The following is a 23,312-nucleotide window of genomic DNA, read 5'->3' on the forward strand; positions in this document are numbered from 1 at the left end:
TTATAAATGATTTTAGAATATAAATCTGCTCAGCACATGAATGCCCTTTCCTGAACCCTGCTTGGTATTCACCAATTTGTTTATCTAGATGTGTTTCAAGCCTCCGCTGCAATGCTTTGGATAGAATTTTGTATGCTATAGGAAGAAGAGAGATACCTCTGTAGTTGTTGACATTAGTTTGGTCCCCTTTTTTGTGTAAAGGATGAATGAGTGCATTTTTCCAATCACTTGGTATATCTTCTTTTTCCCAAATAAAAGCGAATAATTCCTCTAGTTTTTCCACTATATTTTCACCTGCAAATTTGAATAACTCTGCAGTAATTGAATCTTTCCCAGGAGCTTTGTTGTTTTTTAGTTGCTTAACCCCTCAGCGCCGACCTCTATACGTTGTAGACCCCCTTTTCTTCCGTAGCCGCCGACCTCTATACGTGGTATAGACCCATACATGGTTTCGCATTTACGGCTATAGCGCGAAGAGTTTTGGTGTTATGGATATGCAAATTGTTTTGTTTCCAAGAAGACATTTTCGGGTTTATCAGTGTTCTAAATAAGAATTGAAAATCGTTAAAGTGTAGTTGCTTTTGCAAGGATAAGTATTTGTTAATTATGTCTGAGCACCAATCCCTGCTTTTTTTAATAGTCCGTTTGCTTCATTCTTTCCCACAGAATAAAATAAAGAAATTATGATCTGAGAAGTTTGTCTTTTCATGTGATGTTCTTTGCTCTAATTTTGTATTAAGAGTGCGGTTTATTTATTATATTTGTCTTTATTTCTCAGCTTGTAGTCTTTTCGTAACTCCCCACGAGTGCTCTGTGTAGGCATCAGTTAGTGCTGCTTTCTGTCATACGACACGAGAAGCAGTTGTGCATGGTATATATCTCGTTTGAAAGACGATGTATCGAGCTTTTAATCTGAAATATGTATCGAGTTGGTTTGATTCGTCATAAATGTTATTCCCCTCATTCAGTTTCGTCCTGCCGCTTTCGGTCCCGCTGCAGCTTCATCAGCTTGTGTGACGCACCGCGCTCAATGGCTAGCTCCTGCTGAGAGTAACGTGCTTGAAATATTGTATAATTCAAATGAAAGTTTAGTCGGAAGTAGTAGTGGCAGTATTAGCAGTAGTGATAATGAAATAGATGATGTGGCTGTGGCCGATGCAGTGGTAAATAATGAGAGTGAAGATGAGGAGGAACCAGTACTTGGAAATTTCGTGTAGGAGACTATAGATAATTATACAGGTCAAAGGGAAGTTTTCAACAGTGAATTATGATTCCTAGATTCTCCAATAATATTTAGACAAGTCACAGGGACAAACATTGAGCAGTTACTTATCAGTTTCAGCTGATGGAAAGTTTGTTTACGTAGTACAAAATACGCTTCTCGGGCGGGAAACGAAATATTCAAGGCCGGCGCGCATCAGATAATACAGTTCCAAGGTTGCAGGAAATACGTTTTATCAGGAAATTAGCACCCAAGAGTGAGGAATCCAAACCTCAGAGACGTATTATCGTGTGTTCAAAACACGGTGAAAAGAAGGCATCGGTGTACTGCTGCCAGGAGTGTGCCTTGGGTCTCTGTCTCGAAGAGTGCTTCGAACTCTTATCACACGGAACTAAATGACTAAGGAAATGTGAAACAATTGTGTAATTATCTTCATGTACATAGTTCTACCATAAGGAATTCCAAATTTCGTGAATATCGGGCTACTCTTATACTAGTAGTAACGCTTTAAGTGAATCAATGTATTTCAGTCGCGCATAGTTGAAATCTCATCCGGCCGCGGGGTAGGAAGCTCTTTAAACGACTGCGACGCTGAGGGGTTAATGATGTCCCTAATTTCTTCCTTATTTGGTGGTAATGAATCCTTCAACTTGAATTGATGCTCTCCAAACAGCAATCCATCTTTGGGAGGTTCACAGTTCAGAAGATTCTGGAAATAGTTGGCCAGATACTCGCAATTCTTCTTGTCACCAATAATGAGTTTCCCTTGTTCACTTTTAAAACATAGATTACCAGGGGAGAATTTTTTTATTTTGTTTTTAAACCTTCTATAGAAATCTCTTGTGTTGTTTCTCTTGAAATCTTCTTCTAAGTTGTGCAGCTGTTCTTTCTCGTACTTTCTTTTTGTATTCCGAAGAATTTTTGCTGTGTGTTTCCGTTGTTCCTTGAAGTCTTCGAAATTCTTGTGATTAGTACACCATTTATTCCACGTTTTAGACCTTTCCTGTGAGGCTACTTCACAATCATCATTCCACCATGGATGTTTCTTCTTTTTGGCGATCATTATAGTCTTTTCAGCTGCTTCTTGTATCCTCCTTGTCATTTCGTCCCAATTCGAAAATTCCAAGACCTCAAGCTCTCGTTTATAGTTCTCAACAATCTCTTGGTTTATCTTGAGTTCATCAGTTCGATATTTTTTGATTTTGGGTGAAGGTCTCTTGAAGGACTTTGGAATAAATCTTATCTTGACTCTAACAAGGTAGTGGTCAGAATCTATGTTTGCACCTTTTTGTACTTTAACTTTCAATATCTCTGCAGGGTTCGATGTGGCTACATGATCTATTTGGAACTCCCCTAACATGGGATTTGGTGAACGCCATGTCATTAATTTCTTCCTTTCTTTCTTGAATTGGGTGGACATTAACTTGAGGTTGAATGCTTCACACACTTCAATAAGCCTTTCCCCATTTCTATTGGTTCTTATATGCCCAGGATAACTGCCAACTATTTTTCTGTATTTTCTTTCCTTGCCAACTTGAGCATTAAAATCACTCATTAATATTTTAATCATATGTTCCGGAGTTTCCAACAACTCTTTTTCCAGGAGAGACCAGAATTCTTCAACTTTATCTGGATTTTTCTTGTTGTCCTCATTAATAGGTGCATGCCCATTGAAGATAGCATATGATTTGTTTCCACTCTTCAAGGTTAAGATGGAAAGCCTAGGGGAAGGTGATCGAAAATCAATGATTGCATCTATAATTGAATTGTGAATAAAAAATGCTGTTCCTAGAATTGAAGGTGATTTTCTTTTATTACCCTTTTTATATTCCCTGATCGCTGGTTGACCCTTTATTATCTTGTACTTGCCCATCATAGATACTTCATTTGATGGGAATCTTGTTTCCTGTACAGCGAGTAGCTTGATCTGATATCTCTCCAGTTCTTTGATAAGTTCCATCTGTTTACCGACTCTTAGGAGGGTATTGACATTCACTGTACCAAAGAAGTGTTTTTCCTTGGTCCTGATCTTGCGGGGTGAGGGATCCTCCGACTGATCCCAACATGATGGTGCAGGGCCCCCAGAATCCAATGCCCTGTTTAGACCAGACTCTAACTGGCCCCAGATTTTACCGGCTGGGGTAGTTTCCGATGTGCGTTGTACCATCATGGTAGATTGTGTGAATCATTTCACATGAGGGTGGAACCCGTAGGTCCCACAACAATTAGAACCAGATTGGTAAGACCTGGAGCATGCTTAAACAGCCGACCCTGACCTGGATACAGACGCTGACCACAACACCGCCCGCTGCGGGATCAGACATGTGTGGATTTACATTTCAAAGATAGTTCTTCCACCTTCTTCACCGTTGGGATCCAAATTCCTCATTCGCTGCTGAAGCTGTTGACTATCTTCGTGAAAGCTTTTTATTACTATCCCAAAAAGCAAGGATGCCTCTTCCGCCAGTTCCGCCGTACCAATGATCTTCATCTCCGCCTTCACTGCCGTTGAGGTCTTCACCCGTAACCCTGAGCTGGGACCCTTACCAGATGATACACACCGGGTCAGTGTGCTCTGGGACTCACATAGGCAGGGGCGCCACTCCCTGGGTAGGGCTGCCTCCGAAGAGGGTCCCTACCTGCTACCTATACATTCAAATTAATTAATTAAAACTCCTTTATTTTACTTTTTGTATCACAGGTGAATGATATTATTGATATTACTAACTTTTCTACCTATCCTGCCGTGTAATAACAATCTGCTGAAAAAATACACAGGGCAGGTTACACCAAGCACATCAATAATACCCAGTTAAGACGTTAAAGATTGATATATGCTTTTGCAGACTGTTTTAATAAAATTTTTATGCTGAACAATTTTTTCATAGTATAGATGTATCTTTAATGGTTTAGCCAGCGTAAGCTAAAAAAGGCACGCAAACAACCACTTTTTCTTGTACTTGCTTCATTTAAATTGTAACTGTAACATAAAACACATACAGCGTGATTCAGCTGCCCCTTGCTATGTAGTTTTATGCAACTGACAATATTCATTCCGTCCTGAAAAAATCTGCCCTGCTGGTATGCTCAGACAACACAACTGGATATCTTGGTATTTACTGCCTCACCATGATAGTACACCATAATGTTATACTCATAGTAAACACTGGAAGACGTGTGTGCCTTTTAGATCATATGAACCTTACACGCCGGCGAAACACTAAATTGATATTGTGACCGTAGTAAACCTAATACTTGCTATAAGCTGCCCAGTGTGCCGTACGGAACCCTAATGTTGTTGGTAAAGGTGTGGCGGAGCGGACTTGCATGTCAGGTGGAAAGTTCGAGTCCGGGGTGAAGATTACAAATTTTTGAAATATTTGTTTAATACATACCGCTTGCAATGTAAGCTCAGTACACGCTTTCACGCAAATTGTGTGTGAATGAATGTGTTTGTGGCCCAAAGAAGGGCTGATTAGTTAGCAGGCCGGACACATACAGACCGGAAATAATTGGAATACAGCTGCCCTGACAATGTTTTATCGCATCAAATGATCGAAGTGATGACTGTTTTGGTTTATGCACATTCGGGCCTGGTATCCAATAGATCGTCTTGCACGTTGAAGCATTCCAGGTGTAATTGCTCGGCAGGCGTCCGCAATGAGTTGCCGGAGCTGGTTGGGGTTTTCTGGCGCTTGAGTGCAAACGACATTCTTCAAATGTTCCCACAAGAAGAAGTATAACGGCGTTAAAACCGGTGATCTGGTGGGCCAAGAAACAGGGCCTCCTCGTCCTATCCATTTCCCTGGCAGTTCTTCACTCAGATGGTTACACACGGGCAAAGTTGAATATAGTGGAGCTCCATCGTGTTCCAACCACATCGTCAAACGATCGTGCAAGGGCACATCCTCCAGCAGCAGTGGGATTTCCTGACGCAGAAAGTGCAGGTAGCATGGGCCCATCCAATGGCCCTCAAAGAAATAAGCTCCAGTCAGGTGATCCCCGAAGATTCCACACCAAACATTCACTCCCCATCCTACTTGATGGGCCACCTCTCGCACCCAGTGAGGATTGTTCGGACTCCAATAGTGCATGTTATGGCAATTATAATAATAATAATTTCGTGTGGCTATTTCTAGCCGAGTGCAGCCCTTGTAAGGCAGACCCTCCGATGAGGGTGGGCGGCATCTGCCATGTGAGGTAACTGCGTATTATTGTGGTGGAGGATAGTGTTATGTGTGGTGTGTGAGTTGCAGGGATGTTGGGGACAGCACAAACACTCAGCCCCCAGGCCAGTGGAATTAACCAATGAAGGTTAAAATCCCCGACTCGGCCGGGACTCGAACCCGGGACCCTCTGAACCGAAGGCCAACGAGTCGGACGTTATGGCAATTGACATTCCCATTATTGTGGAAGCGCGTTTCTTCCGAGAATAAGATATGCGATACAGATGCTGCATCATTGTCCAGCCTGCCTGATAACCACTGACTGAACTCCATTAGAACTTTGAAATTCCCCCCATGGAGCTCTTGGTTTAGCTCAAGATGGTATGCGTGAAATTTATGTTCATGCAGTATTTGCCAGACAGGCGGCTGACTGGTGTTCACCTATCATGCAGTCGACCTTGTACTGATATGTGGATTATTACAAGCTGCCTCCAGAATGGCCTCTTCTATTTCACCCAATGTAACGGGCCTGTCACGGACTGGTGGCTGGTTGCAAATCACGCCTGCTGTCCTTAGGCGTCTTTCAACACGGCAGAATGTCATAGCAGCCGGGTGTCGCCTGTCGGAATACCGTTCCTGGTACAGACAAAGTGCCTCGCATGCATTTTGTCTTGCTTCCCCATAAATAAGGAGTGTGTCAACGTATTCCTCTGTGGGAAAACATACCGTATGGCAGCAGAGATTACAGTACATTCAGGGCACAAGATGAATAACAGCGTCATTCTACTGTTTGAATGTGACAAACGTGGACCTGTGTTTACATATTCAAACAATATACCAATGCAAAAATATTTGAACAGTGCAGGATTCGAACCGCTGCTGGCACATTCCGTCGATTGCTAGGCAAATGACTAACTACATCCGCTACTCTACACTGCTGGAAACATGCTGGTAATACGATGAGAGCGGAGTACATACACCATCCTGTTCGGTGTTTAAGACATTAATTACTGCACTGTTACTTAGTTTTATGCATTGATTCCCCTCTTCGTTACACCCGGTCACGAGCCACGACACATAACATAGTTACATGGTAAAAGGACGTTGCTGCATGATTTCAAGGCATCATATTTTGCGAATGGATGATAAAACATTTCGCTGGGGTTTAGAATCGTGTGCAAAATGTGCTCGCTGAACATTAGTACCATACACTACGCCTGCAGGAGAAAAGCACCCCTATAACCATGTGCACATTAGTTGGGCTGCAGCAAACAATACTGGAAGGGGCTGCTGAATTAAACTGTATAGTGGGCTATGTGTTAAAGATTGATATATGCTGTGGCAGACTATTTTGTAGAACTTTTTATTATGCTGAACAATTCTTACCCTCATACTACTGTTGTATCTATAGCAGTTTAGCCAGCGTAGGCGAAAAAGGCGCACAAACGAATGTTTTTTCTTCGAATTGCTCCATTTAACTTGTTAATGCTCGCATTCCTTTGGTCATAGATGAATGTTTCTACACATAAACCTTTCTCGAGGAATGCTTAATAGTGTGATGAAAACTGCATCAAAATCCATCTTGTGTTTCTTGAGAGTGGCCATCGCAGACAGACAGACAGACAGACGGGCAGTACCAAGGACTTCATTTTATACATGCCCACAATAATTTCATGGAGTTTTTGCCAGACTGGAGTCCAACTGAAACAAAACAATGTATAGTAATTACAAGTGCTAATAATGGATAGGGAGGAAGTCCAACTCATTGGCTGAATGGTCAGCGTTCAGTCCTTCGGTTCAGAGAGTCCTGGATTCGATTCCTGGCCTGGTTGGGGATTTTAATCATGTCTGATTAATTCCTCTAGCTCAGGGACTAAGTGTTTGTATTTGTCCCAACACTCTCCTCTTCATATTCAGACAAATCACCACACTACCAACCACCGCACACAATAATGATTACATTCCTCCAGATAGGGTTGAAGTCAGGAAGGGCATCCTGCCGTAAAACAGCGCCAAATCCCCTTATTCAACACACTTCACACTCACAACCCCACAGGTGTGGAAAATATGGTAGAAGACGAAGAATGCATAGGGAGGACGTAATTTTAAACATATTTCAGAAATTGTTTGTTCTGTGGAAGAAAGTCTAAATAGGAATAGAAATGAGCGACTTCTTCTGACTCTTAAAAACTTAAAATCACGAAATAAAGCTTGTATGTGTAACTTTAACCCCGAACTGTCAGTGGGGCATTTCACAAATTGTCAGGAAGGGAATTTTGCTTCAAGTGATTGGTGAGTGTTTCCTTTCGTGTAGCTTTTTTAATTTAATGTAGGTTTTTAAATTTAATGTATTCTTTGGTTGTGCATGTTCATGATATTGTGCTGTGGTGTGCACATTGTGTTCAATGTGATTGTGGTGTGGTAATTAAGTGGTACTGTAATGATGAATCACAAGGCTAATAGTATCTGTAGTACCATCAGCAATGCCACTGTCAGCAACCGCATGTAATATGTTGATCTGAAAAACATTTTGCACAGACCTAAATATTACAAGTAATGAACTTCCAAGTCTCCACCAGGTATACATTCAGTAAACCCTTGTTTATTGATAATTCTATTATGACTGTAGTTAATGTGTACATTTTTTTTTTTTTTTTTTTTTTGCTATGTGTTTACGTCACACCGACTCAGGTAGGTCTTATGGCGACGATGGGATAGGAAAGGCCTAGGAATGGGAAGGAAGGGGCCGTGGCCTTAATTAAGGTACAGCCCCAGCATTTGCCTGGTGTGAAAATAGGAAACCACGGAAAGCCATCTTCAGGGCTGCCAACAGTGGGGTTCGAACCCACTATCTGCGGATGCAAGCTCACACCTGCGCGCCCGTAACCACACGGCCAACTCGCCTGATGTGTACATTTTTAATATATTATGTAAAGTAAAACATATTGCAGACATTAAATACCAAAATGACTTCTACAATCACAACATGAGGAGTAGAAACCAGGTGGATATACTCTATTACAGAATACAGAAAGCAAAGGCAGGTCACCTAATTTTTCTACAGATTACCAACTAGGGTACCCTGGTCCTTCCTAATAATATATTTAAAACTAAATTGAAGCATTGGCTGCACCAACATCCCTTTAATTCAACAAAGGACTTCTTTGAAATGGATGTCGTCAGTATTTAATTGCAGAATATTGTAAATATTATGCACCAAAATTGTAATATAGAGTTATTTGTATGCAACATGTACGTGATGATGTCTATTGAATGTTCTATGCTACAATCGATCGATCAGAACCAACTTCTAATTTTCATCCAGTCAGCTGGAGGAAAGTAATGTAATCTAATTTTGCAACCATTATTTATGAGGTGGGAGTCTTTGCAGTCATTCTGTTTGTTCTTAGTTCAATTTTTACTTTTGAATGATTGTGTGAGTAAAGAGAGTATTGCATTGTTGCCAAAATTTGACATCCAGTTTTTGACAGATGACTAGACACAAAAAGATTGGATTTCACAAAATGATTGTGATTTAAGAAGTCAGAAGAGTGCCTATTGGGGCATATGGGCCACAGACCTAGTCTAAAATGAACATTACGTTACTTGCCCCATTTGAATCTGAATAAAAATTGCCAGTTAAGAGGGGACTGCCTGTAGGGGTGAAGTACAGTGGGTACTTGAGGGCCCTGGGACCACTATGGTAGCTGTGAAGGCCCTTCAGGAACTCTGAAAAGGGGTGGCAAAAGGGGCTCTGGTTAAGACACAGCAGGTCGTTATGCTACTTAAGTTCCAACATACATACATACATACATTATCATTATAGACTGTTATGCCTTTCAGCGTTCAGTCTGCAAGCCTCTGTGAATTTACTAAACGTCGCCACAATCCTCGATTTGCAACTAGTATTGTGGCCTCATTTAGTTCTATACCTCTTGTCTTTAAATCGTTAGAAACCGAGTCTAACCATCGTCGTCTTGGTCTCCCTCTACTTCTCTTACCCTCCAAAGCAGAGTCCATTATTCTCCTAGGTAACCTACCCTCCTCCATTCGCCTCCCATGACCCCACCACCGAAGCCGGTTTATGCGTACAGCTTCATCCATCGAGTTCATTCCTAAATTAGCCTTTATCTCCTCATTCCGAGTACCCCCCTGCCATTGTGCCTACCTGTTTGTGCCAGCAATCATTCTTGCTACTTTCATGTCTGTTACTTCTAGCTTAGGAATAAGATATCTTGAGTCCACCCAGCTTTTGCTCCCATAAAGCAAAGTTGGTCTGAAAACAGACCGATGTAAAGATAGTTTCGTCTGGGAGCTGACTTCCTTCTTACAGAATACTGCTGATCGCAACTGCGAGCTCAATGCATTAGCTTTACTAAACATTGATTCAATCTCACTTACTATATTACCATCCTGGGAGAACACACAACCTAGATACTTGAAATTATCGACCTGTTCTAGCTTTGTATCACCAATCTGACATTCAATTCTGTTGAATTTCTTACCTATTGACATCAGCTTAGTCTTCGAGAGGCTAATTTTCATACCATACTCATTGCACTTATTTTCAAGTTCCAAGATATTAGACTGCAGGCTTTCGGCACAATCTGCCATTAAGACCAAGTCGTCAGCATAGGCCAAACTGCTTACTACATTTCCACCTAAATGAATCCCTCACTGCCATTTTATGCCTTTCAGCAGATGATCCATGTAAACTACGAACAGCAAAGGTGAAAGATTACAGCCTTGTCTAAACCCTGTAAGTACCCTGAACCAAGAACTCATTCTACCATCAATTCTCACTGAAGCCCAATTGTCTACATAAATGCCTTTGATTGATTTTAATAATCTACCTTTAATGCCATAGTCCTCCAGTATAGTGAACATCTTTTCCCTCGGTACCCTGTCATATGCTTTCTGTAGATCTACAAAACATAAACACAACTGCCTATTCCTCTCGTTGCATTTTCAATTACCTGGCGCATACTGAAAATCTGATCCTGACAGCCTCTCTGTGGTCTGAAACCACACTGGTTTTCATCCAACTTCCTCTCAACGACTGATCGCACCCTCCCTTCCAAGATGCCAGTGAATACCAATCAGATACCTCGATAGTTGTTGCAATCCTTCCTGTTCCCTTGCTTATAGATAGGTGCAATTACTGCTTTTGTCCAATCTGAAGGTACCTTACCAACACTCCACGCTAATTTTACTACTCTATGAAGCCATTTCATCCCTGCCTTCACACTATACTTCACCATTTCAGGTCTAATTTCATCTATTCCTGCTGCTTTATGAATATGGAGTTAATTTACCATCCTTTCCACTTCCTCAAGCATAATTTCACCAACATCATTTTCCTCCTCCCCATGAGCTTGGCTGTTTGCAACACCATCAGGATGATTTCTTTTTTCATTGAGAAGATGTTCAAAATATTCCCTCCACCTTTCCAGAGATTCCCTCTGATCTATTATGAGTTCACCTGAATTACTCAAAACACTGTTCATTTCCTTTTTCCCTCCCTTCCTAAGATTCTTTATTACTGTCCAGAAAGGTTTCCCTGCTGCTTGACCTAGCCTTTCCAGGTTATTACCAAAATATTCCCATGACTTCTTTTTGGATTCAACAACTATTTGTTTCGCTCTGTTTCTTTCATCTACGCACAAATCCCTGTCTGCCTCGGCCCTTGTTTGTAGCCATTTTTTATAAGCCTTCTTTTTACGTTTACAGGCTGCTCTCACTTCATCATTCCACCAAGATGTTCGCCTTTTGATGTAGATGTTGATTCCCATAGGGAACCTAAAATATTTGTCCTGAATGAGTAAATTTATAATACCAATATAATGGTCCATTATTGGACATTATAAATTTTCCAGCTAACTCATTCTTGGTTGCCTGCGTTTCGCCCTCGTGTGCTAAGTTAGGCTCGTCAGTTGGGACTTAGCACACCACCCAAGACGCAAGGCTAGTGCATACCGTGGAGGCCACTGCATAGGCTATTTGAAGCCACCAGCAGTGCCAATGCACTGTGAGAGCTATGTCTCATTTCCAAAAATAGATGCCTGCTTGGCCATCAAATGATGTAGATGTTGATTCCCATAGGGAACCTAAAATATTTGTCCTGAATGAGTAAATTTATAATACCAATATAATGGTCCATTATTGGACATTATAAATTTTCCAGCTAACTCATTCTTGGTTGCCTGCGTTTCGCCCTCGTGTGCTAAGTTAGGCTCGTCAGTTGGGACTTAGCACACCACCCAAGACGCAAGGCTAGTGCATACCGTGGAGGCCACTGCATAGGCTATTTGAAGCCACCAGCAGTGCCAATGCACTGTGAGAGCTATGTCTCATTTCCAAAAATAGATGCCTGCTTGGCCATCAAATGATGTAGATGTTGATTCCCATAGGGAACCTAAAATATTTGTCCTGAATGAGTAAATTTATAATACCAATATAATGGTCCATTATTGGACATTATAAACTACAGTAACCCACAAACATGAACCACTTAAGTTCCAAAACGGGTAAAAAAAAAATAAATGAATAAATAAATAAATGCAATGTAAATTTTAAACTTATACTAGTTGTATAGTATTATTTGAAGTAATTCCACATACTGTATATGAGTTGACTATGTTTGTAAGTACAGGAGATATTATAAGTAGAATTTTGCAAACAATATATATTTATTAAGGATGAACTGTGTGTTTAATAGAAAAAATTGTTATGTAAATTGTATAATATTGTATTCTAGGAAAATATCTTCCTCTCTTGTTAATTTAAAATTTAGTGCTTGACAATAATGTATTTTAGTGTATCATTTTCCACCAAGGTAGACACCTCATTTGCAAATAAAGTGATTTTGATCTTCATTTTAATCATTCTGATCCACTTTATTATGATCAGTTATTATTGGATGGCATTTATCGTACACCCTGCATGTTCTTGTTTTGCTTGTTTGCACTGAAAAATTAATGTCTTCTTTCACAAGTATTTTTAAGTACTCAGATTGAAGATTAATATTAGAGTGATACATTTTTTATCTTGCAGGCAACATGTCTGATCTTCTGCGGGAAATTATGACTGAAGCACGAAAACTAACCAATGCTGAACGTTGCTCACTATTTTTGGTCGATCATGACCATAATGAACTGGTTGCAAAAGTATTTGATGGAGAGCTGTCCAATCAGGTGAATGGAAATAGTCAAGTATTATGTGTAGACTGAAGATTTAATTTTCATGTATATGTCTTATAGGGCCCTATAAACCTGCTGATTTCCATGAGACTTACTTGTACAGATTTGTCCCCGAGAGGCAAGGTGGATAAGCACTCACCTTTTATGAGGGCAAATCAAAAAGTAAGTTACATGTCCAAATTATGACCATTTATGTAGCCACCTACACATAGGCAACACGGCTATGACAACATACATGTAAGTTCACTTTTCCACATAGTCCCCAAGAGACTCTAAACATTTCTTGGAACGGTCAACCAACTTTTTAATTCTGGATGCGTAGAAATCACCTCCAGCGCTATATAAACACCTGGAGACAGCTGCTTTCACCTCCTCATCATTTCGGAATCCTCGTCCACTGAGATTCTTTTTCAGCTTACCGAACACATGATAATTGCATGGCGCTAAGTCTGGACTGTATGGAGGATGTTGCCATACCTCCCACTTGAATCACTGCAGCAGTTCAGATGTTTGGCAGGCCATGTGAGGTGTTGTGTTATCATGTAACAAAATCACACTGGTGCTCAATTTTCCCCGTCGCTTTTCTTTAATCGCCTTACACAACCGGTTCAATGTTTGATAATACAATGCCGAGTTGATTGTCATGCCTTTCAGCATAAATTCCACGTGTACAACACCCTCCATGTCAAAGAACACGGTTGCCATTACCTTTCCTGCTGAAGGTTGGACCTTGACCTTCTTTCGTGGTGGTGATGTGGTATGCACTCATTCCATTGATGTTCTCTTTGTTTCAGGGGTGAAGTGGTGGACCCACGTTTCATACCCTGTGATGATTCGCTGCAGAAACTTGTTGCCCTCCACAGAGTACTGTTGCACAAATGCCAGAAATGCTTGGAAACATTGCCCCTTGTGAACATCGGTGAGCAGACATGGGACCCATCTTTGGCTCAGTTTACGAAAGCCAAGGTGCTGGTGAACAATGGAGAACACAGTGCCATATGAAATGTTCAGCATGCTGGCAATTTCCTGCAGTGTTATGCGCCGATTCTCTCTAATGATCCCATCCACACAGTCACCATCTGCAACGGTACTGGACGTTGCGGGCCTGCCTTTGCGATATTCGTCCGGGAGATCTGTGCATCCGGCATCAAATTGCTTATACCATTTTACAATCCCCCCCCAATGGTGCTACAGCCCCGAAGCACGACGGTTCCTCTCGGCCGTTATTCTTGGCTTTCTTGACCAGGGCCGCCATCTCACCGTCAGATAGCTCCTCAATTGTAATCACGTAGGCTGAGTGGACCTCGAACCAGCCCTCAGGTACAGGTAAAAATCCCTGACCTGGCCGAGAATCAAACCCGGGGCCTCCGGGTAAGAGTCAGGCACGCTACCCCTACACCGCGGGGCCGGCCACTTTACAATACCTGGGTGAGAAATTGCATGCTCACCATATACAGCAGTGATTTCGTGATGAATGTCCATGCAATTGAGCCGTTTAGCCCATAGAAATATGATCATTGCACGCAACTGCAATTTGGAGTGAACATCCAGTTGACGCGCCATTGAGCCCAGCCCGCTCTGCCACTGCCTTCGTGATATACAGGCCATACTGTTACTCTGATGACGTCACGCTGTGGGTGGGACTTGGAGGCGATACGCATCCGCTCCCCTTGAATAACACACTCGTTTAAATTAGTTAAGAAACTGTTAACACCTTATAAAACCAATAACTATTCATAAATATTTGTTAGTTCTGGCATACAGTGCATATCCTTCCCTGTAACATTCTATATCTCGCGTATATCCATTCATTTCTGTGAGTACAGGCTAACACTTTGAGACATATTCTTATGATTTCTATTAATTTTCTAGTCAGTTGGAACATTCACATCATACACACTGACAGAAAACAAGCAACCAATTACCAATACAATATGCTAAAAATGTAATTTCTGTACCACCAATTCAGTAGTACCTACAAGAAAGATTACAAGTAAGCTAACCTTCAACAATAACAAAACATATACTGTCATTGTCATGAAATTCAGTTATTGTTTAAAAAATGTAGATTTTAAAACAGAAAATAATGCCTATGCAATTATTTCCATGGAATAGCCCTGTTCCGTTGCCAATGATATGAAATTTGATAGGAAAGATCTCAGCGGTGTTATTTCACAATACATTTCTACCTAAAATGGTAAAATGCATAAATTGGACTTGAATTTTGAAATACACCGAATTCAAATAAGCCGTAAGTCTGATTACATAAAAATATATCTAATGTTACCCATTTTTTTTTGACATAATAAGCAATTTTAACTCACTATCTGGACGAGACACTCTTATTTCCCTCAGGACTTAGTCTTCAGGAAAGTGGTTGCTACACACAACTGTGTGGTGATTAACTATTAATTTCTCCCTTGGAATATCCTTCTTCCATAACCAACTCTTTATTCATCAGAAGGAAACACAAATACTGGAGTGTACTCTCCTCGTTTAATTTTGGCTTTGCAGCCAGGCACACAGCAACTCTTAGCATGGTGATTTCTCTCACTGATAACCTTAATTCAATTATATACACATAATGGTTGATAATAAAACGCTGAATGCACTAACTCAATTCATTTTACACTATGGATATAACATTACACAAATAAACTACAAAATTAAAACACGGCGAAGCGATATCCTTAACCTATAGCCTCACATGAATACACGCTAACACTAAGTTTTCTTCACTAATTGAAGACTTTTCACTTAATAATGCAGTCGATAAGGACTCAGTCTTATATATATCTGAATAAACATGTGGCCAAAGTTAAAAATTTCAATAAAAAAATGAAGAATTCACATGTAACTCAACTAACTCACGTGCTAAACTTTCCCCCTGACAATCAGCTGATTGCTTTTCTTGCGCTTGCTACAGTACAGCCTGTACTTCACAAAGGCAGTGGCTCTGCATACACAACAAGATGGGATTCCACATCAACCTTCCTGTCGGACTTGTCAGCAGTTACTGTAACTTGCTTCGCATTGGCCACGGTCACAACACACGGCATGCTCTCGTATGTTCATAATTAGCCTATACACTGTGGATGCTTGGTAAACTTCAATTTTAAGGAAGGATGAGAACATATACTGCCAGCTCTTGGGTAAAACCAAATATCACAAAGGAAAACGGTAATGACAAATATATATAGGACAAACTGGCAGAAGCTTCATTACGTGCTATAAAAAACACATTAATGCCATCAAATATATAAGATTTTCTGCAATGAATGAACACACAAATGATAATAATCACAAATTTGCCAATATCAACCAAGACATGACGATATTCCAAACATTCAAATGGTACAAATAGATTGAAGATTCAATTCCACATACAATCTCAATGAAATTACAGAGAAAACCAACATATTATATGACAAATTATTGAATATCAACATGCTTAAATTTTTCGTGGCATGCACAATACAAGTTACAAGCTCCTTGTCAGTCAACTCAACTGCACTGCCAACTCCTTTCCCCTCATCACAAACTTGAACAGACAATAGTATGCACTCACTTAGACAACCATTTCACCTGATATCTGCAACAACAGGAGCTGGAAGACCGAATGTAAGTTTAAGCACTATTTTATCTTTCTCAATACAGTATCCATAACTGTACAACCCTTCATCTTCCATTTTCTCCTTTTCATTCTAGGTTCATATAACCAATCCAAGAGGACCTACCCAATTTCATCAACAACAACAAAAACTCCACTGGCTTACTTAGTGACAATATGGTTCTCGGATCTAATATAAACATGATATCTTCTGGCACCCATACAACTTTTAAAAATTATTCATCCCCATCATTCCATCAACAAATGGTGTCATTCTCAAACATCTATTTAATAATGAGAGAATATTTTAAAGACTTTCAATTACTATGTTTATTCACACACATGTTTAATGTTTATAATATTTTAATGTGTATTCAATACTGTAATGTGGCAATTTAATGGCAAAAATTTTTGTGAACATTTAAGAGCAATTGTATTTTTCTAGCAGAAGATATATATACTTATCAGCTGTAGTATGGCTATGGTACACATTACTTTTCCACATGGCCAAGCAATTTGGCTGTGCGGTTAGGAGCGTGCAGCTGTGAGCTTGTATTTGGGAGATAGTGCGTTCAAACCACCACTGTTGGTAGCCCTGAAGATGGTTTTCTGTTATTTCCCATTTTCACACCAGGGGCTGTACCTTAAATAAGGCCATGGCAGCTTCCTTCCAACCCCTAGACCTTTCCTGTCCCATCGTCGCCATAAGACCAATCTGTGTTGGTGCAATGTAAAGCCAAAAAGAAAAAAAAACTTTTTCACATGTCGGGCTGAGTGACTCAGATGGTCGAGTGCTGGTCTTCTGAGCCCAACTTAGCAGGTTCAATCCTAGCTCAGTCTGGTGGTATTTGAAGGTGCTATAATGCATCAGCCTCATGTCTGTAGATTTCCTGGCATGTTAAAGAACTCCTGCAGGACAAAATTCTGGCACGTTGGCTTCTCCAAAAACCGCAAACATAGTTAGTGGGGCATAAAGTCAAAAACATAATTATAAATAAATAACTTTTCCACTTAGTCACCATGCATGTCTAATCGCTTGTTCAACTGATATAGCAAGGAATTGAAGCCAGCATAACAAAACTCTTAAGCCCCCAAAGCCATGTCAGGATAGCTTGCTGCACCTCCTCATTGTTTGTGAATTGCCAGCCATCCAGGTGTCTTTTGGTGGTCCAAAGATATGGAAACTACAGGGGTCCAAGTTAGGGCTTTAGAGGAAATGATCCAGTGTCTTCCACCGGTAACAGGTAACGTGTGCTAATTATCAAATAATAAATCCTTATGATGACGGTATTCTTCACGTAAATTTCTTTGCTAACCGTCTTTGCTTATGCCATTGTTTTCAACTTTTGGATGGTGGGGACAAGATATGTTCCTTTGTCCTGGATGCTTATTTCATTTCTGGTGTCATTGATGCACCCACATTTCATCTCCTATAACAATACGGAGCAAGAAAGGCAGCCCTTACATGTAAAAAAGCATAAAGTGCAATAGAGGTAGTTTCATCCTACTGGCTGTCTGACTCGTTGGCTGAATGGTCAGCGTACTGGCCTTCGGTTCAAAGGGTCCCGGGTTCGATTCCCAACCGGGTCAGGGATTTAACCTTCATTGGTTAATTCCAGTGGCCTGGAGGCTGAGTGTTTGTTCTGTCCCCAACATCCCTGCAACTCACACAACACACATAACACTATCCTCCACTACAATAACATGCAGTTACCTACACATGGCAGATGCCGCCCACCCTCGTCGGAGGGTCTGCCTTACAAGGGCTGCACTCGGCTAGAAATAGCCACACGAAATTATTATTATCCTACTGGCTTTGTATACACCTCTGAGTTGCCTTGTCATCCAGCACGAATACTTCTTTCTGTACCTCAATTGCACATCCACAAAGTTATGCACAGTGGTCAAAGAGATGTTCAGTTCATTGGCATTATCACAGTCAAATGCATCTATAGTCCTGAAGCAGACTTTTAGTACAGCATATTATTTATTTATTTATTTATTAATGCCTTTTTTCAGTGGCGAAGTTAGGGCTCGAGGCCCTCTCTTCCACTTAACCACATACTAATCAAAACCATACATAAAGTTATGAGATATTTAAAAAAGTTAAAACCAAACAAAAAATTAATAGAATTGAGAGCAATTTTAAATACATTACTAAGTTAATAATAAAACTAATTAAAAGTAAGAACTCTTAATAATGACTTATCCTCAGGCGCGCACGCATTCATACTTCAACCATTCAGTTAGCTGTCCTCAGCAGGTAGTCTCGGCAGGTGACCTTAAACCTTTGTAAAGAGCTAGTTTCTCTGACCTGAGCTGGCAGGGAATTCCATAATCTGGCGCCAGTCACTACAAACGATCTATTAATTTTATTTGTGCGGTGCACTGGAATAGAAAGAGTGGATCTGAAACGTGTATTTAAGTTGTGAAATGATGATAGAAAGGTGAATTTAGAAGAAATATACAGTGGCTGACTTTCCGCTAGTACTCTAAATACCATCGTTAAAATGTGTAGCTGCCGACGTTTATCAGGCTTCAGCCATGAGAGAGCCTTATAGTATGGAGTAATGTGAACATCGTACCCAATATTGTAAATAAATCGCAGGCAGGAATTCAGTGCTCATTGAAGTTTAAGTGTTTCTTCTCTTGTCATATCAACTAGAACAACGTCACAATAATCAAGAATAGGGAGAACCAGTGTCTGTATTAGTTTGGCCATAAGCTCAAATGGAAATACATCCCTTTGCCGTTTAAGAGGGTGTAGCGCTCCAAAAATCTTTTTACAGATGATTTTCGTGTGATCAGACCAATCAGGTGTTTCATTCATAATTACGCCGAGATTTTTAACTGTTTTATTGTAGGGAATAATGTTACCATTCAGTAGGATAGGCGGGATTGCAATATTGTTTGAGCAGTTCAGTAATTTTCGTGTTCCTATTATGATTGCCTGAGATTTTGTGGAGTTTAGTATAAGAGAATTTCGTTGTGCATATATACTGAGTCGTCGGAGGTCATTGTTAATATCTTGTATTGTTTCATCTAAGTCTGAAGTCTTGCAGTGTCGATAAATCTGAAGATCGTCAGCATAGAGGTGGTGTGTGTTATTTCCTGTCACCGATGATATGTCATTGATATAAATACAGAAAAGTAAGGGCCCTAGAATACTGCCCTGTGGGGCACCACTAAGTTTCATTTTCCATTTAGAGACCTTTTCGTTTACTGTTACACGCTGCTGACGGTTACTCAAATAAGAACTAAAAAACTTAAGCGCAGCCAGGTCAAAATTTAGTAGTTCCATTTTCTTTATCATAGTCTGAATGTCTATAGTGTCAAAGGCGCTACTGAAGTCAAGAAGGATAAGTATAGTAAGCAGTCGTTTGTCCATAGCATTTCTAATGTCTTCAGTAACCTTCAAAAGTGCTGTCGCGGTACTGTGCCCCTTCTTAAATCCAGACTGCAAAGGGTCCAAAAGAGCATTTTTATTTAGGTACTCCAGAACCTGCTCGTATACTAAACGTTCGAAGACTTTAGAAAGCGCAGGGAGTATGGACACCGGACGATAGTCAGAGGGTGATTGTGGGTCTAAACTCTTAGGTACCGGTATAATATTGGCTGTTTTCCAGACAGTTGGGAAAGTTCCGTTTAGTAAACAAACGTTCAGTATGTGCGTCAGTATAGGCAGGACAGCACCCATAATGTTATGTATAAAAGCAATAGGAATATCGTCTACACCTGTGGCCTTTGATTTAATCAAGTACAAAGCCTTTTTAACCTGATTTTCTGTGACACTGTGAAATGTGAATGGTGGATTGGCTGGAGGGGAGGGCGGTGAGACGGTACAGTTAATTGGGGTAGGTTGAATATTTATTCTACTAAAGTAATCGTTCAGTTCGTCAAGTGGAATGTCAGGAGTTGTCTGTCTCTGTTGATGTTTTCCTATTCCCAGAGCTCTAAGTTGGTCCCAAGCACGATTAGAATTTATGTTGTTAGCTAAATTCCGGAAATATGCACATTTTTTATTTCTGATTAATTGCTTTGTGCGATTTCTTAAGACCCGGCAAGATTCGAAGTCTGCGTCATCTAGGGTATGCTTATAATGTCGAAATAAAGAGTCACGGTGGGCCATCATTCTCTTGGTTTCATCATCTAGCCATGGACAAGAAGGGCGAGAAACCTTTATTCGACGTTTGGGGGCATGTCTGTTATATAAGTTCTTTACCATCGTATTAAACAAGTTAACTTTAGCGTCAGTTGGTACATTTGAACAGTAGAGCGAACATTATACCCAGGATGGGGCTTGTTATCTTATTTATTGAACTGCCCCTCATCGTTTCATCTGTCAGATAGAATCCTGTAAAAGTCTGATATACATGGGTCATCAGTCTATAAACTGGTTTAATGCAGCTTTCCATGCCTAACCTTTTCATTTATACATAACTACTGCATCCTACATCTGCTCTAATCTGTTTGTCATAATCGCACCTTGGTCTACTCCTTTGCCATTTTTACCACCTACAGTTCCCTCAGAAACTAACTGGAGAAGTCCTGAGTGTCTGAAGATGTATCCTCTCATTTTATCTCTTCTTCTGGTCAAATTTTGCCAAATCATTCTCCTCTCACCAATTCGATTTAGTATCTCTTCATTCATGATTCAATCTACCCATCTCACCTTCAACATTCTTTGGTATCACCACATTTCAAAAGTTTCTATTCTCTTTCTGAGCTAGTAATCTTCATGTTTCACTTCCATACAATGCCAACGCTCCAGGCAAAAGTTTTTGAAGTGAGCAAATTTCTTTTCTTAAGAAAGTCCATCTTTGCTTTTGCTAATCTGCATTTTATGTTGTGTTTACTTGATTGATCAGAAGTGATTAAAATCGCCGACCCGGCCGGGAATCGAACCTGGGACCCTCTGAACCAAAGACCAGTACGCTGACCATTCAGCCAAGAAGTCGGACAGACTTTCACAACCACTAAATGGCATTATAATATATAATTTTGGGAATGTTAGGTCGTGTAATACTTATAATATGCTGACGTATTTCGAATCTACAGCGAGGATTGGCTTCAGAGCAATAACAAAGATTTTATTGGCAACCGTCACTCATAGTAACCAGACTCAAGATAGAAAGACTATGTTAGAAATGTAGATCATTCCATGACCTCCAGGCTCAAGGAAAAAGATGTTGATGGGTCAGTTATGGAGGGTAGCCATGATCTACTCAGTATATAGCTGATCTTTTTAGATTATAATATCATGTTTTGATTTGGTGGTGAAACTGTATTTATATTTTTCTCAAGTTTTATAGTCAACTAGCTGATGTACCCGTGCTTTGCTACGGGATTCTTAGAAAGACTATGTGGTTTTCCTAACTGAAGTCAATATAGGTCATTACAAAAACATCAGTAGGAATGTAGCGATTAAAAGCAATGTTATCATATAAAATACTCGATCAAATGAAATGCACATTTTCTAACTTTTAACGAACAGTACTACGGTGTCGATCTATCAGTCCAAAGTCCCAGAGCTGGAATGATCAGGCTGCAGACAGCCGTGAACACTTCTCTGCCATTATTCCATTAAATAGGCACACTTCTCATTCCAATCAGTGCCTCGGAGTAGGGATTGAATAGCTCGAATGCTATGATGAACCAGTGTGTTACGTACCAGGAGTATCGGAAAATTTATGAAACAGAGGAATGGCGTGGTAAAGAAGAAAGTTGCCTAACTCCCCAGCTACTTCCCGTCAATATTTAGGCAGACTGTTACACTCGTACGACTGGGCGAGTTAACCGTGTGGTTAGGGGCGCGCAGCTGTGAGCTTGAATCCGGGAGATAGTGGATTCGAAGATGTTATTCCATGGATTCCCATTTTCACACCAGACAAATACTGGAGCTATACTTAATTAAGGCCAAGGCCACTTCCTTCACATTCGTAGCCCTTTCCTATCCCATCATCGCCATAAGACCTAACTCAGTCAGTGCGACGTAAGGCAAATTTTAAAATAATACTCGGTACGCAACAGTAATCCTATCTATCGGAGATGAGTAGTAACAGAAGAAAAAGCACATCACAACAAACAATGGTCAATGTAATGTTATTGTTGATCATTTTTATGAGCTTTCTATATTGTAGGCCTTCACATTTAATTTTCTTTCGACTCTATGATCTTAGGGCGTCTTATAAAATTATTTATAGCGTAGACTGTAGTTCCTAATTCTCCGACTTCACATACCGATTTGCATTAAATCCTGTCTACCCATTTTCTCGTGAGTCGACACTGATAAGGACTTAGTAATAAAAATCCAAATTCATTAATATCTCTGATCATAGCTGGTACGGTAACAATGTATAAGACATAAATGATTGGAAATATAATACTATATAACTTTAGATATGTAGTATTTATCGATACGACCACTAAATAACATAATTATTTGGGAATTAAATTTTAGGACTACTCCTAAACTACCATTTCATTCAGCATGAATAAAATTACTTATGCGCTAGATTATAGCGACTTATTCCCAGACTGTGCATACCGATTTTCATTAAGATAAGACCACTAATAACATAAATATTTGAGAATTCCATTGTAGGCCTTCCCCTAAACTACAATTTCACTCAATGTTAGTAAAATTATTTATGGCCTAGATTATAGTGACTTATTCGCCGACTTTGTATACCTATTTTAATTTACATATGACCGCTAATAACATAAATATTTGAGAATTAAATTTTAGGCCTTCCCCTAAACTACCATTTCAGTCAGCATGAATAACATTATTTATGGCCTAGATTGTAGCAACTTATTACCTGACTTTGTATACTGATATTCATTAAATTCTCTTCAGCCGTTTTCTCGTGATGCGTGTACATACATATAGACATACAGACAGACAGAAATTACGGAAAAGTAAAAATGGCATTTCCTTGTTACTGTGGGCACGACTGGTACAGAAATACCATCCTTTTTAAATTCTGAGCAATGTACAGACAAAACTCTTATTTTTATATATATAGATATGGACCGATATGAACATGATTACTTGTAAAAGAAACATAGTCAGAAATGAATTTAGTTGGGTGAAAAGAGGTGAAGTTTTTATA

The 23,312-nt window shown here is 40.0% G+C and overlaps 1 protein-coding gene across 1 annotated transcript in view; it reads left to right on the forward strand.

Annotated features, from left to right (window-relative positions):
- The window catches only part of LOC136880805 (cGMP-dependent 3',5'-cyclic phosphodiesterase), a 164,825-nt gene that overhangs the window by 59,794 nt on the left and 81,719 nt on the right, over window positions 1-23,312 (forward strand). Inside the window, exon 5 of the mRNA XM_067153339.2 lies at window positions 12,442-12,581. Within this exon, the coding sequence (XP_067009440.1) occupies window positions 12,442-12,581 (140 nt within the window). The remainder of the gene's footprint in view (window positions 1-12,441; window positions 12,582-23,312) is intronic.

This window comes from Anabrus simplex, chromosome 9 (assembly GCF_040414725.1).
Source record: "Anabrus simplex isolate iqAnaSimp1 chromosome 9, ASM4041472v1, whole genome shotgun sequence".
NCBI classification, from domain to species: domain Eukaryota; kingdom Metazoa; phylum Arthropoda; class Insecta; order Orthoptera; family Tettigoniidae; genus Anabrus; species Anabrus simplex.